The sequence below is a fragment of the Nilaparvata lugens genome, chromosome 5 (genome assembly GCF_014356525.2).
Source record: "Nilaparvata lugens isolate BPH chromosome 5, ASM1435652v1, whole genome shotgun sequence".
In the NCBI taxonomy this organism is placed as follows: Eukaryota; Metazoa; Arthropoda; class Insecta; order Hemiptera; family Delphacidae; genus Nilaparvata; species Nilaparvata lugens.
In genome coordinates, this window is record NC_052508.1 from 10,860,436 (window position 1) to 10,885,680 (window position 25,245).

At 34.7% G+C, this 25,245-nt stretch overlaps 1 protein-coding gene across 1 annotated transcript in view; it reads right to left on the bottom strand.

Moving 5' to 3' along the window:
* Window positions 1–5,054: 5,054 nt before the first annotated feature.
* Window positions 5,055–25,245, bottom strand: part of LOC111050364 (protein ecdysoneless) — a 29,171-nt gene continuing 8,980 nt past the window's right edge. The window contains exons 9-14 of the mRNA XM_039427656.1: window positions 24,000–24,122; window positions 22,448–22,628; window positions 14,265–14,421; window positions 11,274–11,572; window positions 10,139–10,260; window positions 5,055–8,033 (exon numbers count right to left, since the gene is read on the bottom strand). Coding sequence (XP_039283590.1) covers window positions 7,872–8,033; window positions 10,139–10,260; window positions 11,274–11,572; window positions 14,265–14,421; window positions 22,448–22,628; window positions 24,000–24,122 — 1,044 coding nt within the window. The 3' untranslated portion in view covers window positions 5,055–7,871. The remainder of the gene's footprint in view (window positions 8,034–10,138; window positions 10,261–11,273; window positions 11,573–14,264; window positions 14,422–22,447; window positions 22,629–23,999; window positions 24,123–25,245) is intronic.

Genomic DNA, 25,245 nt, shown 5'->3' on the forward strand with positions numbered 1-25,245 from the left:
TTTTCATAATCAAGATTAAATATTTCGTTAATTAATTATCAATACTACATTGTTGAAAAACGATATGGCAACAGAGCAAAGCGAGAAAGAGATAACGCTATCCGCTTTGTTGAATGATAGATAAGGATAGCAATACCATTGCTAATCAAACACTGTCATTATAACGTGGACCTACCAGTACAGTGAACAAGTAAGACACTTTTATGTTGGAGAATCGATCAAATGTGCTAGAAATTGTAATTAACTTAAATGTCATTATAATGTGGACCTCACTATAGAAATATTGTTTCAGGAATGTAGTCTACGAGTAAAAGTTATAAATAATATTTTGTCAAGGGAGTAAGGACAAAATAAAAATAAAAACTCAAAGTTTATTCAACACATTTTTTCAACCTTGTTTGAAACTCACCTCCAAATTTTCAGAGGAAGTTATGTTCTCAAAGACGTTTTCAGACGTCGATGAATTTTGCAACGTCAGTTTGGCACACTAGATCAGCGGAATTACGTAAGCACTGTTCAAGAGACCGAACGCAACTGAAGGCAGCGCAGCGCGATGTTTGCACTTTGAAGGCGTCAAAACACAACTAAATTGGCGCATGCGCAGTTGTGGGGTTGCAAAAGTATTCACACTCAACCCCCTCCCTTACTCTAGAAGGGGGCACGCCACCCTAGGTAGACGTCTCAATGATCGTGAACCATAAGGGCCAAGCCACATGAAGCGTTTTTGCACTGCCGGCAGGACAGGAAGCTCTCCGATTGGCTGATTATCAGCTGATTCCCGAACGCCAACCCAACCAGCTTACTGCCCTGCCGATTCGCCGCCGTCAGTGCAAAAATGCCTGAAAAAAGCTTCATGTGGCTTGGCTCTAACGGGTGCAGATAATAGGGAGCAAGAAATTCACATCGGTCTCGATGTACAGTGTTTGCAAACCTTGTATAGACTCAAGATTTTTTATTGCGAAAAACATTTATAAACAAATGCATAGCATCGTCATAATAAATAAAACATAGTAAATAAAAAGTATTTACATTTCCTTTGTAAATCGAAGATTCTCGTATAGTGAGGTCCACGTTATAATGGCAGTGGAAAAATAGCAGAACAACGTTGCCGATCCTCTGTCTTGTCAATGTCTTCTATGGAGGGTAGCTGATACAGGCTTGTATGTAATGTAATGTTAACTGTTCATTCTCGTTTGAAATAATCAATTATTTTTATCAAACAAGAAGTTATATTATCAATAATTTCATAATGAATTTTCATAATCAAGATTAAATATTTCGTTAATTAATTATCAATACTACATTGTTGAAAAACGATATGGCAACAGAGCAGCGAGAAGAGATAACGCTATCCGCTTGTTGAATGATAGATAAGGATAGCAATACCATTGCTAATCAAACACTGTCATTATAACGTGGACCTACCAGTACAGTGAACAAGTAAGACACTTTTATGTTGGAGAATCGATCAAATGTGCTAGAAATTGTAATAACTTAAATGTCATTATAATGTGGACCTCACTATAGAAATATTGTTTCAGGAATGTAGTCTACGAGTAAAAGTTTGATGATGTGATAAAATGCTTCATGTAAGAAGTATTCTATTTCCAGAACCCAGCCACACAGAGTCCTGGTAAGCTGCGACGCAGCCACGGTTACTACGAGCCCCGCCTACGATATTGCAACGTCGCAGTGTAGGCCTAGAATCTAATATTGATTGGTGAAAAGATTTTAAATACCAGCTGATCTATTTCACCAATCATATATTAGATTCTAGGCCTACACTGCAACGTTGCAATATCGTAGGCCGGCCTACAATATTAAAAAGATTTTTTAAATACCAGCTGATCTATTTCACCAATCATGTATTAGATTCTAGGCATACACTGCGACGTTGCAATATCGTAGGCCGGGGCCTTGTATTAGAGGTGGCTATGGCTGCGATCCCATAGGTATTTATATCTACAGAGGGGTCCAAAAAATGTATAATAGGCCTACACCAGGACTTCCTATATACCGGACCTGCGCTTACAAGAAAAATGGCCGCCGTAAGTGGTGGCTGGCAATGATATTTTAAACGGGAACTGTACGAACTGAGATTTCGATAAACTGAGACGCTCTCTAACAGCTGATTATTGATTTTTTCTTAGTAGGAATTCCCAAAGACCATAAAGAGATGCATCTTTAAGGTCTTTGGGAATTCCTATTAGACCACCACATACGGCGGTCATTTTTTTTCTAGGCTCAGGTCCGTTAGTAGTCTATATTGGAGGTCCTGCCTACACTCTTTGATAGTGAATATCTTGGTAACGACCTGGCAGGCTATTTCAGACTGCCATATGACTTCTTTTGAAGTACGAATCTCCCAATTATTAACGACAGTGTTATTTATTATTAATCAGATTTTGATTATAATTGACATATTTTAAATCTACATTACTTGTAAAAGTAAATTAAACTCTCATGGCTTTTTGGTGATGAGTCCCTTGCGGGAAGATCCCACATCCCCTTAAAATGCAATTCAAGCCTTGTCAATGGAATTCAAGTCAATGGGCCTTACAACTGTCATACTTCAGCCGGGACCGACAATTAACGTGCACTTCCAATAACACAGGAGTCACCTGGTTAAAACTTTGTTATATTTTTGAGGGGTTTGAACCCGGGACTTTTAGTAGGCAGCTACGAATTCACTATATCCACTGGACCATATTTACAACATTGTAATCTAAACGCGGTTCAAGGTTCTGAGACTTGACCTCAGTGTACAAGGAGTTACTTGTAAGGGAATTTTTATAACACAAGGTTACTAGTAGTTCTGTGAACAGTAGACCTCGCACTCAGTAACTTACATTGACCTGTTGTTATGTTTTCTCAAAAATTAATAAATAAATTATCAATTTAATATGTCTAGAAAAAATCCTAAATAAACATAGAGCTTTCTGTCCTATCGTACCGTGACGTGTCGTCCCGGAATGTGAGTGTGAGCGCTGTTATCAGGTCTGGCTGCAATTGTCTACAACGTTGATGGAAAGATACATTTTCAAGATGTTCAATGTTTTTGAACGGGTAGTATTATAGTCAACTGTCTACTAACGTAGACACATTCACATAACGAAAGATACATTTTCAAGATGTTCGATGTTTTTGAACGGGTAGTACTAGTAGTTCTGTGAACAGTAGACCTCGCGCAGTATTCTCATCCACAAGTACCTGATTGAAACTATAGACCTTACCTTATATATACCTTATGGAAATACAGCAATAGACTGGCTTCTCCACACATCTGTGTAATCACTTGTCAGCTGATTTATGATGAATAATTCTATAGTCTGATTTTTACTCCAATATTGGCGTATGAAGGAGGCTCCTTTTTCCTTTTATATTATCCTTGAAATGCAAAATTTTCAAAAACCTTGTATATACGTCGAAGCTCAATTGAAAAGGAAATACCTTTAAAATTTCATGAAAATCTATTACCGCGATTCGCCGTGAATGCGCAACATATAAACATTTAAACATTAAGAGAAATGCCGAATCGTCATCTTGAATCTCAGACCTCACTTCGGTCGGTAAATTATAGTCAACTGTCTACTAACGTTGATGGAAAGATATTATATTCTCAAGATGTTGGATGTTTTTGAACGGGTAGTACTAGTAGTTATGTGAACAGTAGACCTCACGCAGTATTCTCATCCACAAGTACCTGATTGAAACTATAGACCTTACTTTATATACCTTATGGAATACAGCAATAGACTGGCTTCTCCACACATCTGTGTAATCACTTGTCAGCTGATTTATGATTAATAATATTCTAAAGTCTGATTTTTACAGTAATATTGGCGTTCAAAGGAGACTCCTTTTCCTTTGTATTATCCTTAATATGCAAAATTTCAAAAAACCGTATGTATAAGTCGACGCGAAATTCAAAAGGAACATAACTGTCAAATTTCATGAAAATCTATTATCGCGGAAAAATTTATTTTGAGAGAGAGAGAGTGAGAGAGATATATCTCTTTCTCTTTCTTCATCCCCCTCATCACCACTGGAGCAGGGAAGGGAAAATCTATTTTGAGAGACAGAGAGAGCCCCCTCGTCTTCACTGGGGAAGGGGAAGGGGAAGGGAAAATCTATTTTTAGAACAGGGGAAATCTATTTTTAGAACACCCCCCACCCTGTGGGGGGAGGGTTGAGGGCGGGGGGAGGTGGGATGGGAGAGGGGGGAGGGGGATTTCGAGCAAAAAAGCCCGTCTGAACTCTCAGTTTATATCTACTGCCGTGAATGCGCAACATATAAACATTTAAACATTAAGAGAAATGCCGAACCGTCGTCTTGAATCTCAGACCTCACTTCGGTCGGTCAATTATAGTCAACTGTCTACTAACGTTGATGGAAAGATATTATATTCTCAAGATGTTGGATGTTTTTGAACGGGAAGTATTATAAATAGTCCACTAGACAGCTGATTTATGATTAATAATATTCTAAAGTCTGATTTTTACAGTAATATTGGCGTTCAAAGGAGACTCCTTTTCCTTTTGTATTATCCTTAAAATGCAAAATTTCAAAAAACCGTAGAGTATGTATAAGTCGACGCGAAATTCAAAAGGAACATAAATGTCAAATTTCATGAAAATCTATTGCTGCGTTTCGCTGTAAATGCGGAACAAAAATATAAACATAAAGAGAAATGCAAAACCTTCGCTCGGTCAACGATCTAGAGATTTATACGATCAATCAACAATATTTACTGAAAAGTACGTAGTACCTGCACAAATAGATGGGTAGGTAGATATGTAGGTAGTAGAAATAGAGCATTTATAGAACTCAAAGTCAGTAGATAAATATATCCATGAGGAAGGAATAAAACTTCGATGTTGTAAAAAGAATGCTTGAAAATTTCTTTTGAATTATTATTATAATAATTTATTATTATTATTTTTGATTATTTTCTTCACAATTTTATGATAGCCTTCAACAGGCCTAATACCGCAATACATAATAATAATATCATGGAACAGGAAGATGAATAAATAAATGAAAACCACGAAAATTTATAAGATAATGATCTCTATTAAAAACACATAAAAATTACATCTCAATTCTAAAATACAATTACGATCACCAGCAGCTACAGACATAATGCTTAAAATATCTTACTTGACCAGCAAATAGAATAGTAACATTTAATTGTCATTGGAATATTGTCAAAATATACTTTATTTATAGAGCTCTATCGTACTTCTAAGATTGTGATTGGGTAGTTTGAAACTTACCTAAATAGCGTGACTAATAAAGCTATGTCAACAATAGTTGTTCAAATTTCTTTCAAACACGGTATTTAGATGAAAATATAGATAAAATCTTCATCTATATATCGTGCTCTTAACTAGCAACATATGAGTTGCGGGGTATGCTTCTAACTGACTTTTATTCAATAACTTGAGAAATTCAAGAATATTATTGCGATTTAGTATGCCAGAAATATACAGGTTCCGGCAATGAAAGCTTCCTAATTTCAAAATGTGGTCACAAAACAAATATGGAAGATACGGAAAACATATCGTTATTGATATACACTTAATATTATGTCATTTTGCTACTTCTAAAAAATATCTGTTACGCCACGTTTACACAAGAGTTGTCAACAAAATGTTGTATAGAAAAAGTAGTAATTTTTTTCTGTAAAAACAAGTGGAATGATGTGCTTTTTAAGAAATTGTCAACAAATTTTCCAAAATTGGTTGAAATCTCAGTTGACAACTCTGGTGTGAACTACAGTTACTATAGTGAGGTCCAATGGCAGTGGAGAAAGATAGCAGAACAACGTTGCCGATCCTCTGTCTTGTCAATGCCTTCTATAGACGGTAACTGATACAGGTTTATTAGTGTAATATTAACTGTTCATTCTTGTTGAAAATAATCAATTATCATATTATATTAAGCGAGCAATTTCTGTATTTATATATCTGGTTATTTGTGTTTATCGGATCTCGAAAACGGCTCTAACGATTTTCACGAAATTTGGAACGTAGTAGGTTTATGGTATAAAAATTCGATTGCACTAGATCTCATCCCTGGGGAAAACTCGTTGAACGACATTAAAAGGATAATTCATACTTGGCTGAAACACCTGTGGATAGTAAAAAAGTGAGTGAGCGAATGAGTATGTGAAAAATCAAAATCAAAATATCACATCCCCGAAATTCATAAGATGACATATAGCCAGCTGTGAAATGTGAACACGATCATTTTAGAGAATTGTGTTCTGTTTATCAATAAATAAAAATAACGAGTGAAGCTCGGTGCCCCGATATTTCTTTATTGATTCATACAGTAAGTACAACATCAAAAATGATAGGGAGAGAAAAAATAAGGTAACCTTGTGCTATTCCTCTCCCAAATTTAGATAAGGTTCCCCATAGTCCGAAATAAGTCAAGTCTTGTAGTTGTTTGACAGCAGCTTCTAATATAATAACAACAACCAATAACAATAAATAAGCGACTGGAATATTGGAAATGATAATGATACAAAAATAGTTTAACCTCAAAAAATTGAAGAAACGAAAACCTAACCTCAAAAAATTGTGTTCAAAGCCTGTCGTTGTGAGGACACAACAATGTATGACAGCATGTGTGTACACACATGTTCAACACACTTGTCCAGTCGTTAGTGGCCATCCTAAGAAGTGTATTGGAATAGTTAAACTAAGGTATTTTCTGTATCTTTCACATTCTATTTTGAAACCTCAACTTCAAAATCAGGAATATTTCATTGCCGGACCCTTCAAGATTTTTACTACTTATCGAGTAACTAATCTTTGCCATAGAGAAAAGATAGCATAAGATGATATCCATGGAAAAGATAGCATAACAAGATACCATGTGTAGTGATACTGTATCATTCATGGTGACACTGTAACAATTTATGGTGATACTGTTTCATTTATGATGATACAAGAGAGAAAGTATATTATCATAAGAAGATATCCTATGGTATAGGTCGTTTACGTTCCAAATTTCAAGTCGATTTTTTGCTAACTCAAGCCGATTACTGTCGACTACCTACTGTCTATTATTACTGTTTTGGCTGGTTGAGAGTGTAAGAATGGCACAGTTTGAGAGACTACTAGCGTCAAATAGCTTTAAGCCGATTACTGTCGACTACCTACTGTCTATTATTACTGTTTTGGCTGGTTGAGAGTGTAAGAATGGCACAGTTTGAGAGACTACCAGCGTCACATAGCTTCAAGCCGATTACTGTCGACTACCTACTGTCTATTATTACTGTTTTGGCTGGTTGAGAGTGTAAGAATGGCACAGTTTGAGAGACTACCAGCGTCACATAGTTTTAAGCCGATTACTGTCGACTACCTACTGTCTATTATTACTGTTTTGGTGTGTATTATTACTGTGTATTATTACTGTTGAGAGTGTAAGAATGGCACATTTTAAGAGACTACCAGCATCACATAGCTTCACGAAAAAGAGCTACGTGGACTATCAGCTTGAGTTAACAGTGAAATTTGAAACATAAACGCCCTATACCATAGGATATCTATCTTCTTATGATAATATATTCTCTCTCTTACCATAAATGATACAGTATCACCATAAATGATACAGTGTCACCATAAATGATACAGTATCACCACACTCACCACACATGATTATGATACAATATCACTATTTTCTCTATGGTGAAGATTAGTTACTTGAAAAGTAATGATATTAAAGGGTCTTGTCTTATGCAATATTTTCTCTATGTCTTTATTTGGTAAAATAAGTAACTAATAATGACTTATTACTTATTAAGTACAGCAGGTGCATAGATAGGAGAAATTTGGCCACTTTTTCGGTATCACATTGTTCACTTTTTGTCGAGCTTGACTCCCATTGGCCCAAGCAGCGTGGAGGCGGGGCCAGAACCGCCCATCTCGGCCTGGTATGACTCAAGGATGTTCTTCAGCGCGTTCATGTCTATGTCCACCGGCTCAAAGCTTTCAATGTCCGAGAAACTGTCTTCCATTCCCTACAAACAAAACAAATTACAAATTAATACCACAACTTTGAAAATTGATAACTCTGCAAAGAATAAACGGAGAGTGGAGCACTATCTGTCATCGATTCGAGGAAGCTCTAAAGTTTTTTTTGTTTCTTATTTGTCCGCTAGCAGCGCGGTAAACAATGTGTTTGTTGTAGATGCCCAAATGGCGACCGCTCAGCAGAAAGCATTTTTCGCCTCACTGCACAGAAAGCAGCTGTTTTCCAGTCCCTACGTAGATCTGAAAGACATTGTTTGCAGACGTCTGACGTCAGAACAGGTTTCTTTCTGGCCTAGGCCGGAAAGAGTACCCTTTCCAGCCGCTAACATGAAACTAAGAAAGGTGATCAAAAAACAGCTGATCAAAAAACTTTTCGTTATTTGTGTTCATTATTCAATAATTAAAACATTTATAATAATATCATCTTATTGTCATTTGAAAGAATAAAAAAGTATAACTCAACCTCCCACATAATTGAACATCATCTTTTAGGTTATTTGGACAAATCAGAATAAAAAATAAAAATACTTGGACAATTTCCTGATATTTAGATTACCTCAGATTTGCTAGAGCTATCACCTTCCACTTCTGCTTTCGGAAGTGCTTAGTAAACAACTATTCTCATATATATATATATATATATATATATATATATTATATATATATATAATATATATATATATAATATATATATATATACGTCGGAACTACGCCGACCATTGCTGGGTGGAAGATGTTACTGCGGCCGCTCGCATTCCCACCAACGCTGCTATTATTTGCTGTCTGAGCGCCTGGTCCGATTCAGACAAGCATCCAGCCTGGACTGCGGAGCTAGCTTTAGTGAAGATGACAAGGTTAAAAGATATATACGTCGGAATATGATATATACGAATATAATATATATTCGTATATAAAGATATATACGTCGGAATATATACGATATATATATACGTCGGAACTACGCCGACCATTGCTGGGTGGAAGATGTTACTGCGGCCGCTCGCATTCCCACCAACGCTGCTATTATTTGCTGTCTGAGCGCCTAGTCCGATTCAGACAAGCATCCAGCCTGGACTGCGGAGCTAGCTTTAGTGAAGATGACAAGGTTAAAAGAATCGAGTTCTGTGAGTTTGTCCTTGGTGAAATGGAAACAGATGACTTGTTCATTTCACAACATTTCACACAAATGGGAAAGTCAATGGCCACAATGTCCGTATATGGGACACTGAGAATCCAAGGCAAACAATTGAACATGACCGAGATTCACCTAAGGTGAACGTTTTCTGCGCCATTTCAGCCAATAAAGTTTTTGGTCCTTTTTTCTTCGAAGGTGCAACTGTCAATGGACTAACCTATCTAAAGATGTTGGAGACTTGGCTGTTCCCTCAACTCGAAGAAGAAGCACGTAAATTCATATTCCAGCAGGATGGAGCACCACCCCATTGGCACTCATCTGTTTGAATGAAAACTATCCGAGGCAATGGATCGGCCGCCAAACAGCTCGAGACAGAGCACTTCATCACTGGCCTCCAAGAAGCCCTGACCTGAACCCCTGCGTTTTTTTTCTATGGGGATACGTTAAAGATAAGGTGTATCGGCCGCCTCTACCAGCTAACATTGAGGAGTTCAAACAAGAAATTACAGCAGCTATACAAACTGTTACGCCCGATATGCTACTGAGGGTGTGGAACGAGTTCGAGTATCGTATTGATATCACTCGAGTGTCTGGAGGGGGTCACATTGAACATTTGTGAACTTGTTTTCTAGTGGGGAAAAACGTATTTTAATACTCTTAATTTTGATTTATAACCCAAGTTTTGTATTATGTTTCCTTGATTAAATACAAATTTTCAAAGTTGTGGTATTCTTTTCGAATCACGGTGAAGATCTATTAAATCAGACATACCGGTATCAGCTATCTTCTATGGAAGAAATAAGTGGCAAGGCAGAGAATCGGCAACGCTGTTCTCTTATCTTTCTCCACTGCCAATATTACATGGAACTCACTATAGTAATTTGTAATAAAGAATCTAATGCAAAATGAAGATAATTAATTTAAAACTGAACTATGAAATGTTAGAATAAAACCTACCTTTTTGGCGGCCTTGCCCACTTTCTTCTCGAAGCTCTGTCCCAGGGTGGTGGAGGACAACTCTCTGTCCATCTGATCCATGTACTGCTTCAATTCAGTGATCGGCGTTTCAGATTTGCCGTCTGCAACAATCAAACTAATTAGCTTAGAATCACTCATTCATTGTGAATCACTCTGAATAACTTATTTATTCTGAATAACTTGAATCATTCATTCAGAATCAGCTTATGCAAACCATTTGAATAGCGCTCAAATAGTTTGCCATTCGAATTGAAAAAATGCACTATGTTTTTTTAGAGTAAAATAAATTGAATGAAACTGTACACACCTAAACCAACAAGGATTATCAATTACCAACCTGAGGTTGAGCTACCAGCCTCAGCATTCTACCAGTAAAACGTAATAGCTACTGAGCCACAGGGCTGGAGAACTCGCTCAAAATGCTGCTGATATTATGTCAGCTGTTCTATTGAAAACTGTATAAAGTCAGGAAAATTGTTCAAGTCGCATTGAGTACATCATTGCATGTAATTAATAATCCAGCTGAAAGCTATCTGTTATTTGTAATTGAGTTTTTTTTAAATATTTTTCCCTGTTATGTCAACAATCATTGTAGTTACATACTTCTAATTTATGTTATTTCAGCTAATTTCCCACGAGAATTAACCACTGAGGTAAATCTCATGAGGCTGCCACAAATTCATAAACTTCATTTTTGAAGAAAATGTACAATCATTTGTCATTATTATTTTGGTGACAATGCATTTTAGAACCCATGTTAACAAGAACATTTTTTTTATTTTAATATTAGGAAACCACTCACAAAGTTTGTTGGTTTATTTTAGAAACACCCTATACAGAAAGGTGTAACATTCGAAGATCGTACATTCTACATGAAATTTGCTACAAAATATAACCAGTAGAATTTTCTTACATTTCAAAAATATCGAATAGATCTCGAAAACTAAAGTCGATATAAGAAAATGTTACTGGACATTTTCTATTGCAAATTGCAAGTAGAATCGGTCTTCGGCTGTTACACCTTTCGTGTGACACACCCTTTATAAATAACAAAGTTATGAATTTGGCTAACTCTCTGAGTTTAATTTCGTTAAAGCTTTGTATTTAGTCTAACCAGTTCTGCGTTTCCCGATCTCCATCTCAGCCTCGTCCTCATAGCCACTCATGCCGGATCCGTCCGAGTCGTCCAAGTCCCAGCTGTCGTCGGGCACGACAAAGTCCAGGATGTTGGTGACCGCGCACTGAAACGCGTCCGCGTCAAACGTCACACCGCCGCCGCTTCCGCGTCCCACCGCTGCCGCTACCGCTCTGATGCTGTCATCGTCTGTCGCGGAATCCGCGTCCGCGTCCGTATCCATGGCAACGCTCGATAACGGAGCTGTGGATGGGGAGGAGGTGGAGCATTCGCCGTTCCTGAAACAGGTTTGTTTTTGGGTCCTTCTTCAAACTTTTCTTCAATATGTGAATATTTCCTATTCTACAACGTGGGAAAGTAAAACGATACTTTTCAGGTATTGGAATAAAATTAACCGAGAATAAATCAAAGTCATATATTTCAACAAATCGTAATAGTATCATAAGTCACAAGTACGGGAAGGGCCCTTTTGCAGGCGAGAATGATGTTTCTAGTCGAGTCGTTAGCCGAAACTAGAATTTTATTTGAGCACTGCAAAAAACATTCACGTCCAAGTAACTTACACTATTTTTTGTCATAATAATCTAGAAAAGAATAATTGAGAAACAAAAAACATGACCTGCTTGTGCTGACATTACTACATGCATTCTATAAAGATAACCTAGTTTACAAGTTTCGAACTTAGATCAGTTATAGAATAGACACGCCCCATACTGAAAGTCGATGAAGCCAACATCTACTGCCATATCGCCCTATCGTGACATCAGCATCGTTTAGAAAACTTTTTTGTAGGTTTTTTACATTGTTTTCCATAGCAGATTGTGTCTATTCCAGATGGAAGTAAATTATTAAAGAACTTAAATTAGATAATTAAGAACTTATAATTATATATTATATAATGATGACGCCACGATGGGGCGATATGGCAGTAGATGTTGACTTCATCGACTTTCAGTATGAATATACAATGGGGCGTGTCTATTCTATAACTGGTCTAAGGTTTCAAATCAGGAATTTCTTGATTGTAGTTGACAAAATTTCCACCTGGAGCGCTAAAAGGTGGTTTTCGTACCAGTTTTGCTGTTCCAAATTCAGAACTAAGAAACATACTCGACTGTAAAGAAAACATATGCTTTTATTACAGTAGGCTATAGTATTCTGTAATGAGAATCATAATTATGTTTATTTGTTCTACAATCAGCTGTTTACCGGGGTGATCGAGAAGATTCTAGTGTTATCAGGTGATTTGAAATAGAAAGTTTGCGTTGTCAAATCTATATTATTATCAAAGACCTTAAAGATGTATAGACTCACATGCAGCGCTAGTGTTGTACTTGGAATTGAAATCGGCCATTGAGGGGGCAACCCATAAGATTATTACATATCAATGCCACCAATGCCTTTGTGATCTATAGTATTACAAATATTATTTATATAATATCTCGTGCTAAAATACCCCAATGGCGGCCTTCAATTTCAAGTAAGAGCTATCATTGGGAAGGCATAGGCATTGTGGGTCTATATCTCTTTAAGGTCTTTGATATTTATAAATCTAATGGAACAATGATTTAGTCAAGAATAGCAATTTCAGCAATGAAGAAGTTCCACAGCATCAATATGTATTCAACAAAGTTTTTTCCATGAATAATTTTTGGTGGAAATCAATTTGCTTGGTAAATAGGGGTTCAAAATGAGGGGAATTCAGCTCTCAAGTGTCATATTAGAGAAAATCTGGTGTATATAAAAAAATCTGGTGTGGTACACTCACACAACTTCCCTTGCTCATTGAACTGTAAGCCCCATTCTTAAACGAGAATAATTTAGGGGAATAACATAATGACAATTGGCGGCAACATATTTGAGACTACGATCACACTACTGTATATGTGTATATAGAATTGTTTTCAGAGTACTTTTTCCTGTGTGTAAATAGTGAAATTCGATGATATTTTTTAAAAGTCGTCAAAACAGCTGTTCTACACATGGAATATCTATGTGTTCTTTTTATGAATTGCTCTACCTACCTACCTCATGCACGAGAAAGAGGCTACAAAGTCCATTTCTCAAGGATGGGGTGGACCCCCCATTAGTTTCCCAGAAAGGAGACTCATGCCAGTTAATAGAGCTGATGAATAACTATAAAGGGTATGAATTTGAAAAAAATCGGTCAAGTCATTTTTGAGAAAATTGTGAAAAACATAGTTTTTTAGTAAATATCCGCCATTTTTCTCAAGAATATTACGGAGCTCCTGCAATTTTCCCAGAAATAAGACTCATGTCAGTTGATAGGGCTTATGAATAGCTATCCATGGTATAAATTTGAAGAAAATCGTTAGAGCCGTTTTCGAGAAAACCGTGAAAAACATGGTTTTTAGTAATTATCCGCCATTTTTTCCGCCATCTTGAATTGAATTTTATTGAATTTCTTATTGTCGGATCCTCATGGTATAAGGACCTTATGTTTAAAATTTCAAGTCAATCGGTTAATTAGGAATGGAGTTATCGTGTTCACAGACATACACACATACACACACACACACAGACCAACACCCAAAAATCACGTTTTTGGGCTCAGGGGACCTTGAAACGTATAGAAAACTTGAAATTAGGGTACCTTAATTTTTTTGGAAAGCAATACTTTCCTTACCTATGGTAAATTTCATTCAAAATTTAGACTTTTTGAATAATTATTAAGTTTCTGTTTTAGATTTTCTGATTCTAGACTTTAATAGATCTATTTGATTTAAAATTTGCTCGTTTATCTGAGTATTGAAGAGCGTAAATTGTATTTTGAAAAGTGAAAGTGACATAACTAACATTTTGATTTGGACAGTATAGTATAAATTGGAAATGGGACAGTTCTTGGCATGAGCCTGTTGTGCCATGTTAAGTATTTCTACACAATGTGATGAATAAATAAATAGGGCAAGGAAAGTAAAAAATCAATTTGCTTGGTGAATAGACACTCACAATGAGGGAAATTCGGCTCCCTCGTGTGTGGAGACATGCTTGAGGAATGTGCTGAGATGGGAGGACACCTCCATGGACCGAGCTGCCTGCTTCCCCCCGTACCTCTCTGCCATCAGTCGGTCAAGGTCTTCAACACTCACTTGCAGCCAGCTGTCGTCTGAAACAAAAATTAACAATCATCAAAATACAAGTAGATTATCAAATAGAACACAATATGTTGCCTTTTCTATAGTGAAGCCCACGTTATAATGATAGTATTTGATCAGGATTGAGTTGCTATCCTTGTCTATCATTCAACAAAGCTAATAGCGCTATCTTTTTTCAAATAAAAACACAATATGTTGTATTTTCTATAGTGAGGTCCACGTTATAATGATAGTATTTGATCAGGATTGTGTTGCTATCCTTGTCTATCATTTAAAAAAGCCGATAGCGCTATCATTTTGAAATAGAAACACAATATGTTGTCTTTTCTATAGTGAGGTGCACATTATTATGGCAGTATTTTATTAATAACATTGGTGTTGCTATCCTTGTACATCATTCGACAAAAGAGATAGCGCTATCTTTTTTAAATAAAAACACAATATGTTGTCTTCTCTATAGTGAGGTCCACTTTGTTATGACAGTATTTTATTAACATTGGTGTTGCTATCCTTGTCCATCACTCGACAATAGAGATAGCGCTATCCTTTTCCACCTCACCAACGTTGCACGGATCGTTTTTAACAATGTAAAAATATAATTAACAAAATATTCAATTAGTCCAAACAATGAATGCTCAAAAAAGGGTATATAGAAGGAAAAGTATGGAAGCCAATTTTTGACCCCACTCTGTTAAGGGTAGTAAGCGGGTAAACATATCTATGTCCCCATCCCTGTCCCATCTACTAAAGGGGTGGGGTTGTTCTCTTCTCTTCAAAGGCTTTGCCTTTGTGGAGAGCTTTCATGAAGTTTAATAGAAAAATAGTGTTGTATTGCATGTAACTATGATATATTGTAGTTAGATACAGTTATTACGATAAATTATTTAATTTCAACTGTAAGTTTTATTTATGATTATTTGTTTGCAGAAGATGTAACGTTATTGTATGATTTGAATTTTTGTACCCTGTTATCATGGATAATAAAAACCAATTTGATTTGATTTGTTCAAAGGTACCATATTTTTGTTTTCTGCATAATATATCTCAGAATTATATCTATATATTTTTATTTAATATAATATATATATATATATCTCGGAATATATTCTTACGGGCATGACTATTCTGTACAAAATTGAAGCTTATAAAATTTCCTACATCTATTCGACAACTTTTGTAATTATTTCTTCTTGAGGTATTGAAGCCTTAGGATGCGATCACATTAGATGCGTATAAGTGCAAATTGTCACGTGGTATTTTAGCACCGCAAAATAATTTTGAAATGAACCATTGAGCTTTAATAGAATTATAAAATAGAAAGGAAAGATAGCCTAGTCAAAGTACCACTCAAGTAAAATCGAATGTTATTTGTGATAAAGAGTAATCATATTATCTAAAGCGATAAGAGAACCAAGCAAAGTTGTAATTCAACAATAATGAGAATTCATTGGCTGAAATAAAAATTATAAAGCGGCTTATTTATTATTGGCAGATCATAAAAAATAAAAGTTTGCATGTACATTTGAGGTTAGAATTCTTTGTTTTTGTTCTAAATGAATCAATCGATCTAGGATCAATTGACAGTTCTTTGAATCAATACCTAAAGAATCAGCTGATTGCTCGACCAACCAGTATGAATTAAATATTATAAATCTTACTCACAAAATATATATTATATACACTAGGGAAGGTTTATGTAAATAGATAAGGACAACTATTATTGTTACATGATTTTATTGCAATCTAAAAAAGTATGAAAACCAAGAGTACACAAAACTCACATAAAAAATTATATGTACATCATTTTACAGCATAATGTATCGAGATTTAATTATTAAAATACTTTTAGTCTATCATTTAATTTATTTATGTAACAAATTTTCATTTATCTTTGTATAACAAAGTTAGAGAAACCCTGAATCTGAAGTAACAATTGCATTGAGTCTTACTAAGATTAGAAAGCCCATCAGAAGGAAGCTTATAAATCGTTCAAGGAAGAGATGAAATTTTTCTGAAAATCATTCCTCTCTGGCTTGTGATCCCGATCTGTGAGCGACACACATGGAGATTAGGTTCTTTCTTCCTATTAAATTTTAAAATCATCAAGCCAATCCCATTTTAAATGTGAAATATTTGTAATTAATGTTTGATTATTTGTGAACTCAGTGTTGCTAAAGGAGTTCTTAATTGTAATCTGTTCCCGTAAATATATTTTTAATACTGAAAGAAATGTATAAGAAATCTGGACCACGCGCGAGCCCAGCAGAGATGAAAAGGACCTGCATAATTAATTATTGGAAATAATTAATTCACTCTACAAGACCTTCAAGAACATCATTATGTGAGTGTTAGTTCTAATGAGCTCATAGCCGGCCTTTAATAGTGAATTGGGGAATTGATCAAAGCGCTATATAAATTAATTCAAGTTAAGAAATTCGCAACATGTTGAGTGCTATCATATAGTCTATAAGAACGTTTTATGAATTTACTTGATTTATGTAGGAAGCTTACTTCCATGCACGGCACGAACTCATAAAACCTGAGATTATTGAATTGTCATTTTTATTTAATTATTATTTGCTCATTGATCAAAGTATGTCCGTTAAATCTACAGACCGAACAGGTTTTAAGGTGTAGAATTCTGAATTGACTGGAAGTCCACGTATCAGTATTAAATACAAATTTATAATTTTTAAAGCTCACAACTGTGAAGCTAATAAACCTTGTAATAATTATCAAATTTTAGAAAAGAATTATTTTAAAGAAAATTATAGAATAAGAAATTTATATATATATTTTATGGGAAAATATTTTATGTTTTATGTCAGCATACAAAATCATAGAAGTTTTTATTATATCCTAACTCATCTCGTGATATACAGTTTGAGCTGTCTTGGTACCAAGAAAAAACATTCTGCAGCATATAAAATCAGTGAATCAATTAATATTGACTTTTTGTGTAGTTGAGAAGTTGATATTGTGGTAATTATTCATATTGAATGAAAAAGACTAAGAAATTGTCAAAAAACACTGATTTATTGATAATTAGAAAGACGGTTTCGGTTATTACACCATTGTCAATCTCTGATAAACTAAAACTAAATACAAGAGCAGCAGAATTTATACTAGTAGGCGAGTACTGCTATTGGTCGAGGGCATGAACGCCTGCCATTGGCCTAGCTAGGACAGTCTCCTCCCCCTCAACGGTGTGACAAAAGGCGGCTTAAGCAACGAATCGCCATGATAATAAAATTACTTTGAGTACAAAATAAGAACCAAGAAAACAAGTGTGAAAGATAATAAAACAAATATGTAAATGAAGAAACTATTGACTAATGTATGCTTACCATTTTATGATAAAACTAAATTCGTAGTGTTGTACTGGTGAAATGAATCTGGTCATTTAAACTATACTGGGAATTTTCCCTAATTACTCTTGTTATTTCTAAAGCCTCTAGAATATTCAAAGATCTGCCTTGTTATTAACATGCAGAAACTCAACATTCTCCTTAACTGTGAACTTGTGATTATTTGTTATCAAAATGTTCTGCAAAGTTAGATTCCCCATTTTGTTTATTCAATCTCTGATGTGTTCTTTAATTCTACTTTTGAAATTCTACCAGTCTGACCCACGTAACAAGCATTACAATCATCACATTTAAGTTTGTACACCCCGCTTTTATCCCAAATATCAATTTTGTCTTTACTCCAGCTAAATAGACTATTTAAAATCGGTTTGGTCTTGAAAGCAACATGAAATCCATTCCTCTTCAATTCCCTACCTATTTTATCAGATACACGGCCTAAATATGGGATTGTTATCCAAGTCTTCTCCTCACATTTGTTGTCTAGGAAATCCTACAAATGTAGGGAACAACTTTTTAGGAGATTGAGTGAGAAAACAGTCACTCAAAACAAAAAACTGCAGAAACTTCTCAAAGATCAACATCCGACACTAAATAATAGGCCTATCATTCAACATCAACACAAGTTTGCTGATAGGGTAGCTAATTTCTCACAAGTCCAATTTTCATCCTCAGAGACAGAGTTACTAGGACGAGGTAACAAATACAGTAGTCATAACTATTTGGATAACCAACAACTTGAACGACTAGCATGCAGCATTGATAGCAATTGGGAAGCCTCAAAGAACAAAATACTAACTAACAGATGTGCTGACATAATTCTTCAAGAAAAGACAAGGGAACTTCGACCAGAGATCACAAAAACGGCGGACATCATGAAGAATTTAAAGAAGAAGATGAAAACCAATGACCTGATGATTTTGAAAGCTGACAAAGGATGCATTACAGTAATAATGGATAAGGACGAATATCTAAGTAAGGTAAACCATTTCATTGCAGATAACAATTTTATTGAGATTAACTCCAATCCCACCACCAAAATCAATAGCTTGATTAGAAATAAGTTGACCATCACCACCAAATTATTTAACAAGAAAGAAACTAAGTATCTTACAGTTATGAATCCATATCCACCTAGACTTTTCGGTCAACCCAAATTACACAAAACTAATGTTCCTATAAGACCAGAGGTATCTTTTGTTAATTCCCCCTGCTCTAAATTAGCTCACAAACTGAATAGCAACTTTCGGTCATTAACAGGTTTTCAACCAAAGTTTAGTATTAAAAATTCATTGGAGTTGGTCAACAATATAAAACATATTCCTGTTCTATCATCCTATAAACTTGTGTCATTGATGTTACTAATTTATTCACTAACATTCCGGTGGGAGAAAGTCTTGAAAGAGCTGAGGAAATAATGGAAGCCTCTATAAATGATCATACACTCAGAGAAGAACTGATAGGATTGATGAAGTTATGCACTCAGCATAATTATTTCAAATTAACAATAGATTTTTTGAACAAAGAGAGGGGTTGGCAATGGGGTCACCCCTCTCACCACTCCTAGCTGAATTATTTATGGATAAGTTAGAAAGTAGAATCATTGAAAATAGTCATTTCAAAGATAAAATTGTTACTGGTTTCGATATGTTGATGATATTATTTGCTTATGGAAAGGAAGTAACAGACAACTAGACAATTTTCTTCCTATCTGAATGGATTACATCAGAGTATAAAATTCACTGTAGAGGTAGAACAGGATTGTGTATTGAATTTTCTAGATTTAAGAATCATAGCACTGGTTTTCACAAGTTTTCTATTTTCAGAAAACCAACCCATACTGATGTTATCATTCCTCTTCATTCTTGTCATCCTATTTCTCACAAACTAGCTGCTTTCAATAGTATGGTCTATAGAGCACTAACAATACCTATGAGCCATCATGATTTTGATATTGAGATCACTAAAATTAAACAGATAGCTGTCACAAATGGGTATGAAGAAAGTATGGTGGACAGATTATTGAGTAAAATTAATAGAAAAATTTCAATCAATTCTAGCTTTGTAGGCTCAAACTGTGAGGAGAAGACTTGGATAACAATCCCATATTTAGGCCTTGTATCTGATAAAATAGGTAGGGAATTGAAGAGGAATGGATTTCATGTTGCTTTCAAGACCAAACCGATTTTAAATAGTCTATTTAGCTGGAGTAAAGACAAAATTGATATTTGGGATAAAAGCGGGGTGTACAAACTTAAATGTGATGATTGTAATGCTTGTTACGTGGGTCAGACTGGTAGAAGTTTCAAAAGTAGAATTAAAGAACACATCAGAGATTGGAATAAACAAAATGGGGAATCTAACTTTGCAGAACATTTGATAACAAATAATCACAAGTTCACAGTTAAGGAGAATGTTGAGTTTCTGCATGTTAATAACAAAGGCAGATCTTTGAATATTCTAGAGGCTTTAGAAATAACAAGAGTAATTAAGGAAAATTCCCAGTATAGTTTAAATGACCAGATTCATTTCAACCAGTACAACACTACGAATTTAGTTTTATCATAAAATTGTAAGCATACATTAGTCAATAGTTTTTCCATTTACATATTTGTTTTATTATCTTTCACACTTGTTTTCTTGGTTCTTATTTTGTACTCAAAGTAAATTTTATTATCATGGCGATTCTGTTGCTTAAGCCGCCATTTTGTCACACCGTTGAGGGGGAGGAGACTGTCTAGCTAGGCCAATGGCAGGCGTTCATGCCCTCGACCAATAGCAGTACTCGCCTACTAGTATAAATTCTGCTGCTCTTGTATTTAGTTTTAGTTTATCAGAGATTGACAATGGTGTAATAACCGAAACCGGTCTTTCTAATTATCAATAAATCAGTGTTTTTTTGACAATTTCTTAGTCTTTTTCATTCAATATGAATAATTACCACAATATCAACTTCTCAACTACACAAAAAGTCAATATTAATTGATTCACTGATTTTATATGCTGCAGAATGTTTTTTCTTGGTACCAAGACAGCTCAAACTGTATATCACGAGATGAGTTAGGATATAATAAAAACTTCTATGATTTTGTATGCTGACATAAAACATAAAATATATTCCCATAAAAATATATAAAATATTCTTATATCTATAATTTTCTTTAAATAAATTCTTTTCTAAAATTTGAGTAATTATTACAAGGTTTATTAGCATTCACAGTTGTGAGCTTTAAAAATTATAAATTTGTATTTAATACTGATACGTGGACTTCCAGTCAATTCAGAATTCTACAACTTAAAACCTGTTCGGTCTGTAGATTTAACAGGACATACTTTGATCAATGAGCAAATAATAATTAATAAAAATGACAATTCAATAATCTCAGGGTTTTATGAGTTCGTGCCGTGCATGGAAGTAAGCTTCCTACATAAATCAAGTAAATTCATAAAACGTTCTTATAGACTATATGATAGCACTCAACATGTTGCGAATTTCTTAAACTTGAATTAATTTATATAGCGCTTTGATCAATTCCCCAATTCACTATTAAAGGCCGGCTAATGAGCTCATTAGAACTAACACTCACAGTAATGATGTTCTTGAAGGTCTTGTAGAGTGAATTAATTATTTCCAATAATTAATTATGCAGGTCCTTTTCATCTCTGCTGGGCTCGCGCGTGGTCCAGATTTCTTATACATTTCTTTCAGTATTAAAAATATATTTAAGGGAACAGATTACAATTAAGAACTCTTTAGCAACACTGAGTTCACAAATAATCAAACATTAATTACAAATATTTCACATTTAAATGGGATTGGCTTGATGATTTTAAAATTTAATAGGAAGAAAGAACCCTAATCTCCATGTGTGTCCTCACAGATCGGGATCACAAGCCAGAGAGGAATGATTTTCAGAAAAATTTCATCTCTTCCTTGAACGATTTATAAGCTTCCTTCTGATTGGCTTTCTAATCTTAGTAAGACTCAATGCAATTGGTTACTTCAGATTCAGGGTTTCTCTAACTTTGTTATACAAAGATAAATGAAAATTTGTTACATAAATAAATTAAATGATAGACTAAAAGTATTTTAATAATTAAATCTCGATACATTATGCTGTAAAATGATGTACATATAATTTTTTATGTGAGTTTTGTGTACTCTTGGTTTTCATACTTTTTTAGATTGCAATAAAAAATCATGTAACAATAATAGTTGTCCTTATCTATTTACATAAACCTTCCCTAGTGTATATAATATATATTTTGTGAGTAAGATTTATAATATTTAATTCATACTGGTTGGTCGAGCAATCAGCTGATTCTTTAGGTATTGATTCAAAGAACTGTCAATTGATCCTAGATCGATTGATTCATTTAGAACAAAAACAAAGAATTCTAACCTCAAATGTACATGCAAACTTTTATTTTTTATGATCTGCCAATAATAAATAAGCCGCTTTATAATTTTTATTTCAGCCAATGAATTCTCATTATTGTTGAATTACAACTTTGCTTGGTTCTCTTATCGCTTTAGATAATATGATTACTCTTTATCACAAATAACATTCGATTTTACTTGAGTGGTACTTTGACTAGGCTATCTTTCCTTTCTATTTTATAATTCTATTAAAGCTCAATGGTTCATTTCAAAATTATTTTGTAACATTACCATCAGAAGTGGGCAGATTCTTCTCAGCCTCCTTCATTTCGTCGACGTCCATCTCAACTGTGTCCAGGAGTCTGAGAACTATTTGTCCAATGGAAGGCTGGTAAGTGGTAGTGTGAGATCTATAGTAATCCTTGGCCACTTTTTCCAGCTTATTATACTCTTGAGAACCTTCCAGCAGATCCTAAAAACATAGGACAGATGAATAATATGTTTAATTGTTATAGAAATTACTGGTACCCTCTTTAAACTTTTCTATATTACCACAAATAGCTAGTTTCGAGCACTCATTTAATCAGCCCAATTTGAAATACTTTATTGTATAATACGCTATTCCCATGCTATTGTTATAAACCAGCAGATCTTGAAAACATAGGACAAATGGATAATATTTTATTCCCATGACACTTTTATAAACCTAATCTCATACTGTTCTCTTACTTACAAATTTGTCTACTCTAAGGACCTTCTATATCTGCTAATCTATATTTTTTATTCATACTAACTGAATGAAAAGCAGGCTATCATGTAATAAGAGAGAACATTTGATTCAAAATTTACTATTGGTTCACCATCTTGTTTTCACTATTATTATTATTAAATTTTGTAAAACTGAAACGGACGTCGCCACATCAAAGAATGTGAGTGTTTTTTCACTTTAAAGTTTTACAAAACTTAATAATAACAAAATTTACATTTCAAATTTTGGTCAATCTTATTTTCAGTTTCTAAAGGTTCAAAAAATTTGTTCAGTGACACAAAAATCCCATTATTATCAAAATTGGAATAATGCAATTTACACACAATTAATGTTGAAAACATACATAGTGGAGCGGCAGTTTGAGAATGTGTCAAAAAATTCCGCTCTACTATGTGCGCCACCATAAAATATACCATAGATATTTTATATATTGCATTACCTTCAATACTCTTAACCTTGAAGCTTAAATGCATTCCACTTTTCCTAACCAAGAAACTAAGGCCCGGTTGCACAACAGCCGGTTAAATTTTAACCATGATTAATTCCACGAGAACCAATCAGAGAAGCCGTCTTTTCAAAAACGCCTTCTCTGATTGGTTCTCGTGGAATTAATCACGGTCAAAATTTAACCGGCTTTTGTGCAACCGACACTCAATGATTTTTATTGTATGCATCTTGTTTAGAGATGAAATGGAAATCTAATTTAGGACACCAAGTTACGAATTTTCTTTCCCCTCTACCATTTCAACCTTGAAAACGTGAAAGCAAGATCTTGGGCATAATTTATTGGAAATCGAGATTAAAAAGAAATGAATACTCCAGAATATTCCGTTGAATTGTTATAAGAGGTTAAGAGGAATTAATCACGGTTAAGATTTGACCGGCTGTTGTGCAACCGGCACTAGATGTATTAAAATATTAAATTTGAAATGAAGTGTCTCAACTTCTGCAGGGTTGCAATATCCTTTTTCATTAATTTATTGGTAAATGCAAATTTTTGCAGACTTCTCAAGCTACTGAGAAGCTTTGATATTTATGAAAAATGTTGATGATTTGACTAGTATGTAAACCAACCTTGAAGTATCCCTTCTCCTTGAGTGAGGTATGGTAGTGGGCCCATCTCTTATCAGTGCTCAGATCGTCCTGCTCATCATTGCTCCCTTTGCATTGCGATACAAGGATTTCAAAACCACAAGCCTGTAACAAATCAGTAATTTAATGATAATAAAAAATAAGAATAATTTAAAAAACTATCAATATTATTTTAATAACTTATTTTTGATTGACTAATTGACCGAGCGAAGGGAGGTCTAAGATTCAAGTCGACGGTTTGGCATTTCTCTTAATGTTTAAATGTTTATATGTTGCGCATTTACGGTGAAACGCGATAATAGATTTTCATGAAATTTGACAGGTATGTTCCTTTTTTATAATTGCGCGTCGACGTATATACAAGGTTTTTGGAAATTTTGCATTTCAAGGATAATATAAAAGGGAGAAGGAGCCTCCTTCATACGCCAATATAAGAGTAAAAATCTGGTGTGGCGCACTCACACAACTTTCCTTGCCGTTATGAAAATTGATCATCAGACGCTAGTGTTCCCGCGCATATTAAGTCTACCACTATTCAAAGATCTGAGCCAGCTGGTGACAGGACAATAACGCTGGAAACACATGAGGTCTGCTATCTCTTCATAGTGAATGATTTAATAGAATCAACAGTTAGCAATTGTAATAATCACATTATCTCGAATTTCGAGCTTATTTTCAATTTTAGGTGAAAATGTTACTGAATATTAATTGTTGAGATTTTCATGCTCAATCTTTTCCACTTGGAATTTTTTGTTTCAATTGTATCTGAAGCCTGATAATTGGGAATCTAAAATCAAACTTTGTCTAGATGGGGCGGAGCTCCTGAAATTTTTACAGATATAGGACTTGTGGCAGTTGATAGAGCTCATTAATGACTTCTTTAGGTATAAATTTGATCAAAATCGTTGGAGCCGTTTTCGAGAAAATCGCGAAAAACCCTGTTTTTGACAACATTTTCGCCATTTTAGCCGCCATCTTGAATCGCATTTGATTGAAATTGTTCGTGTCGGATCCTTATAGTGTAAGGACCTTAAGTTCCAAATTTCAAGTCATTCCGTTAATTAGGAGATGAGATATCGTGTACACAGACGCACATACACTCATACACACACACACACATACAGACCAATACCCAAAAACCACTTTTTTGGACTCAGGGGACCTTGAAACGTATAGAAATTTACAGATTAGGGTACCTTAATTTTTTTTGGAAAGCAATACTTTCCTT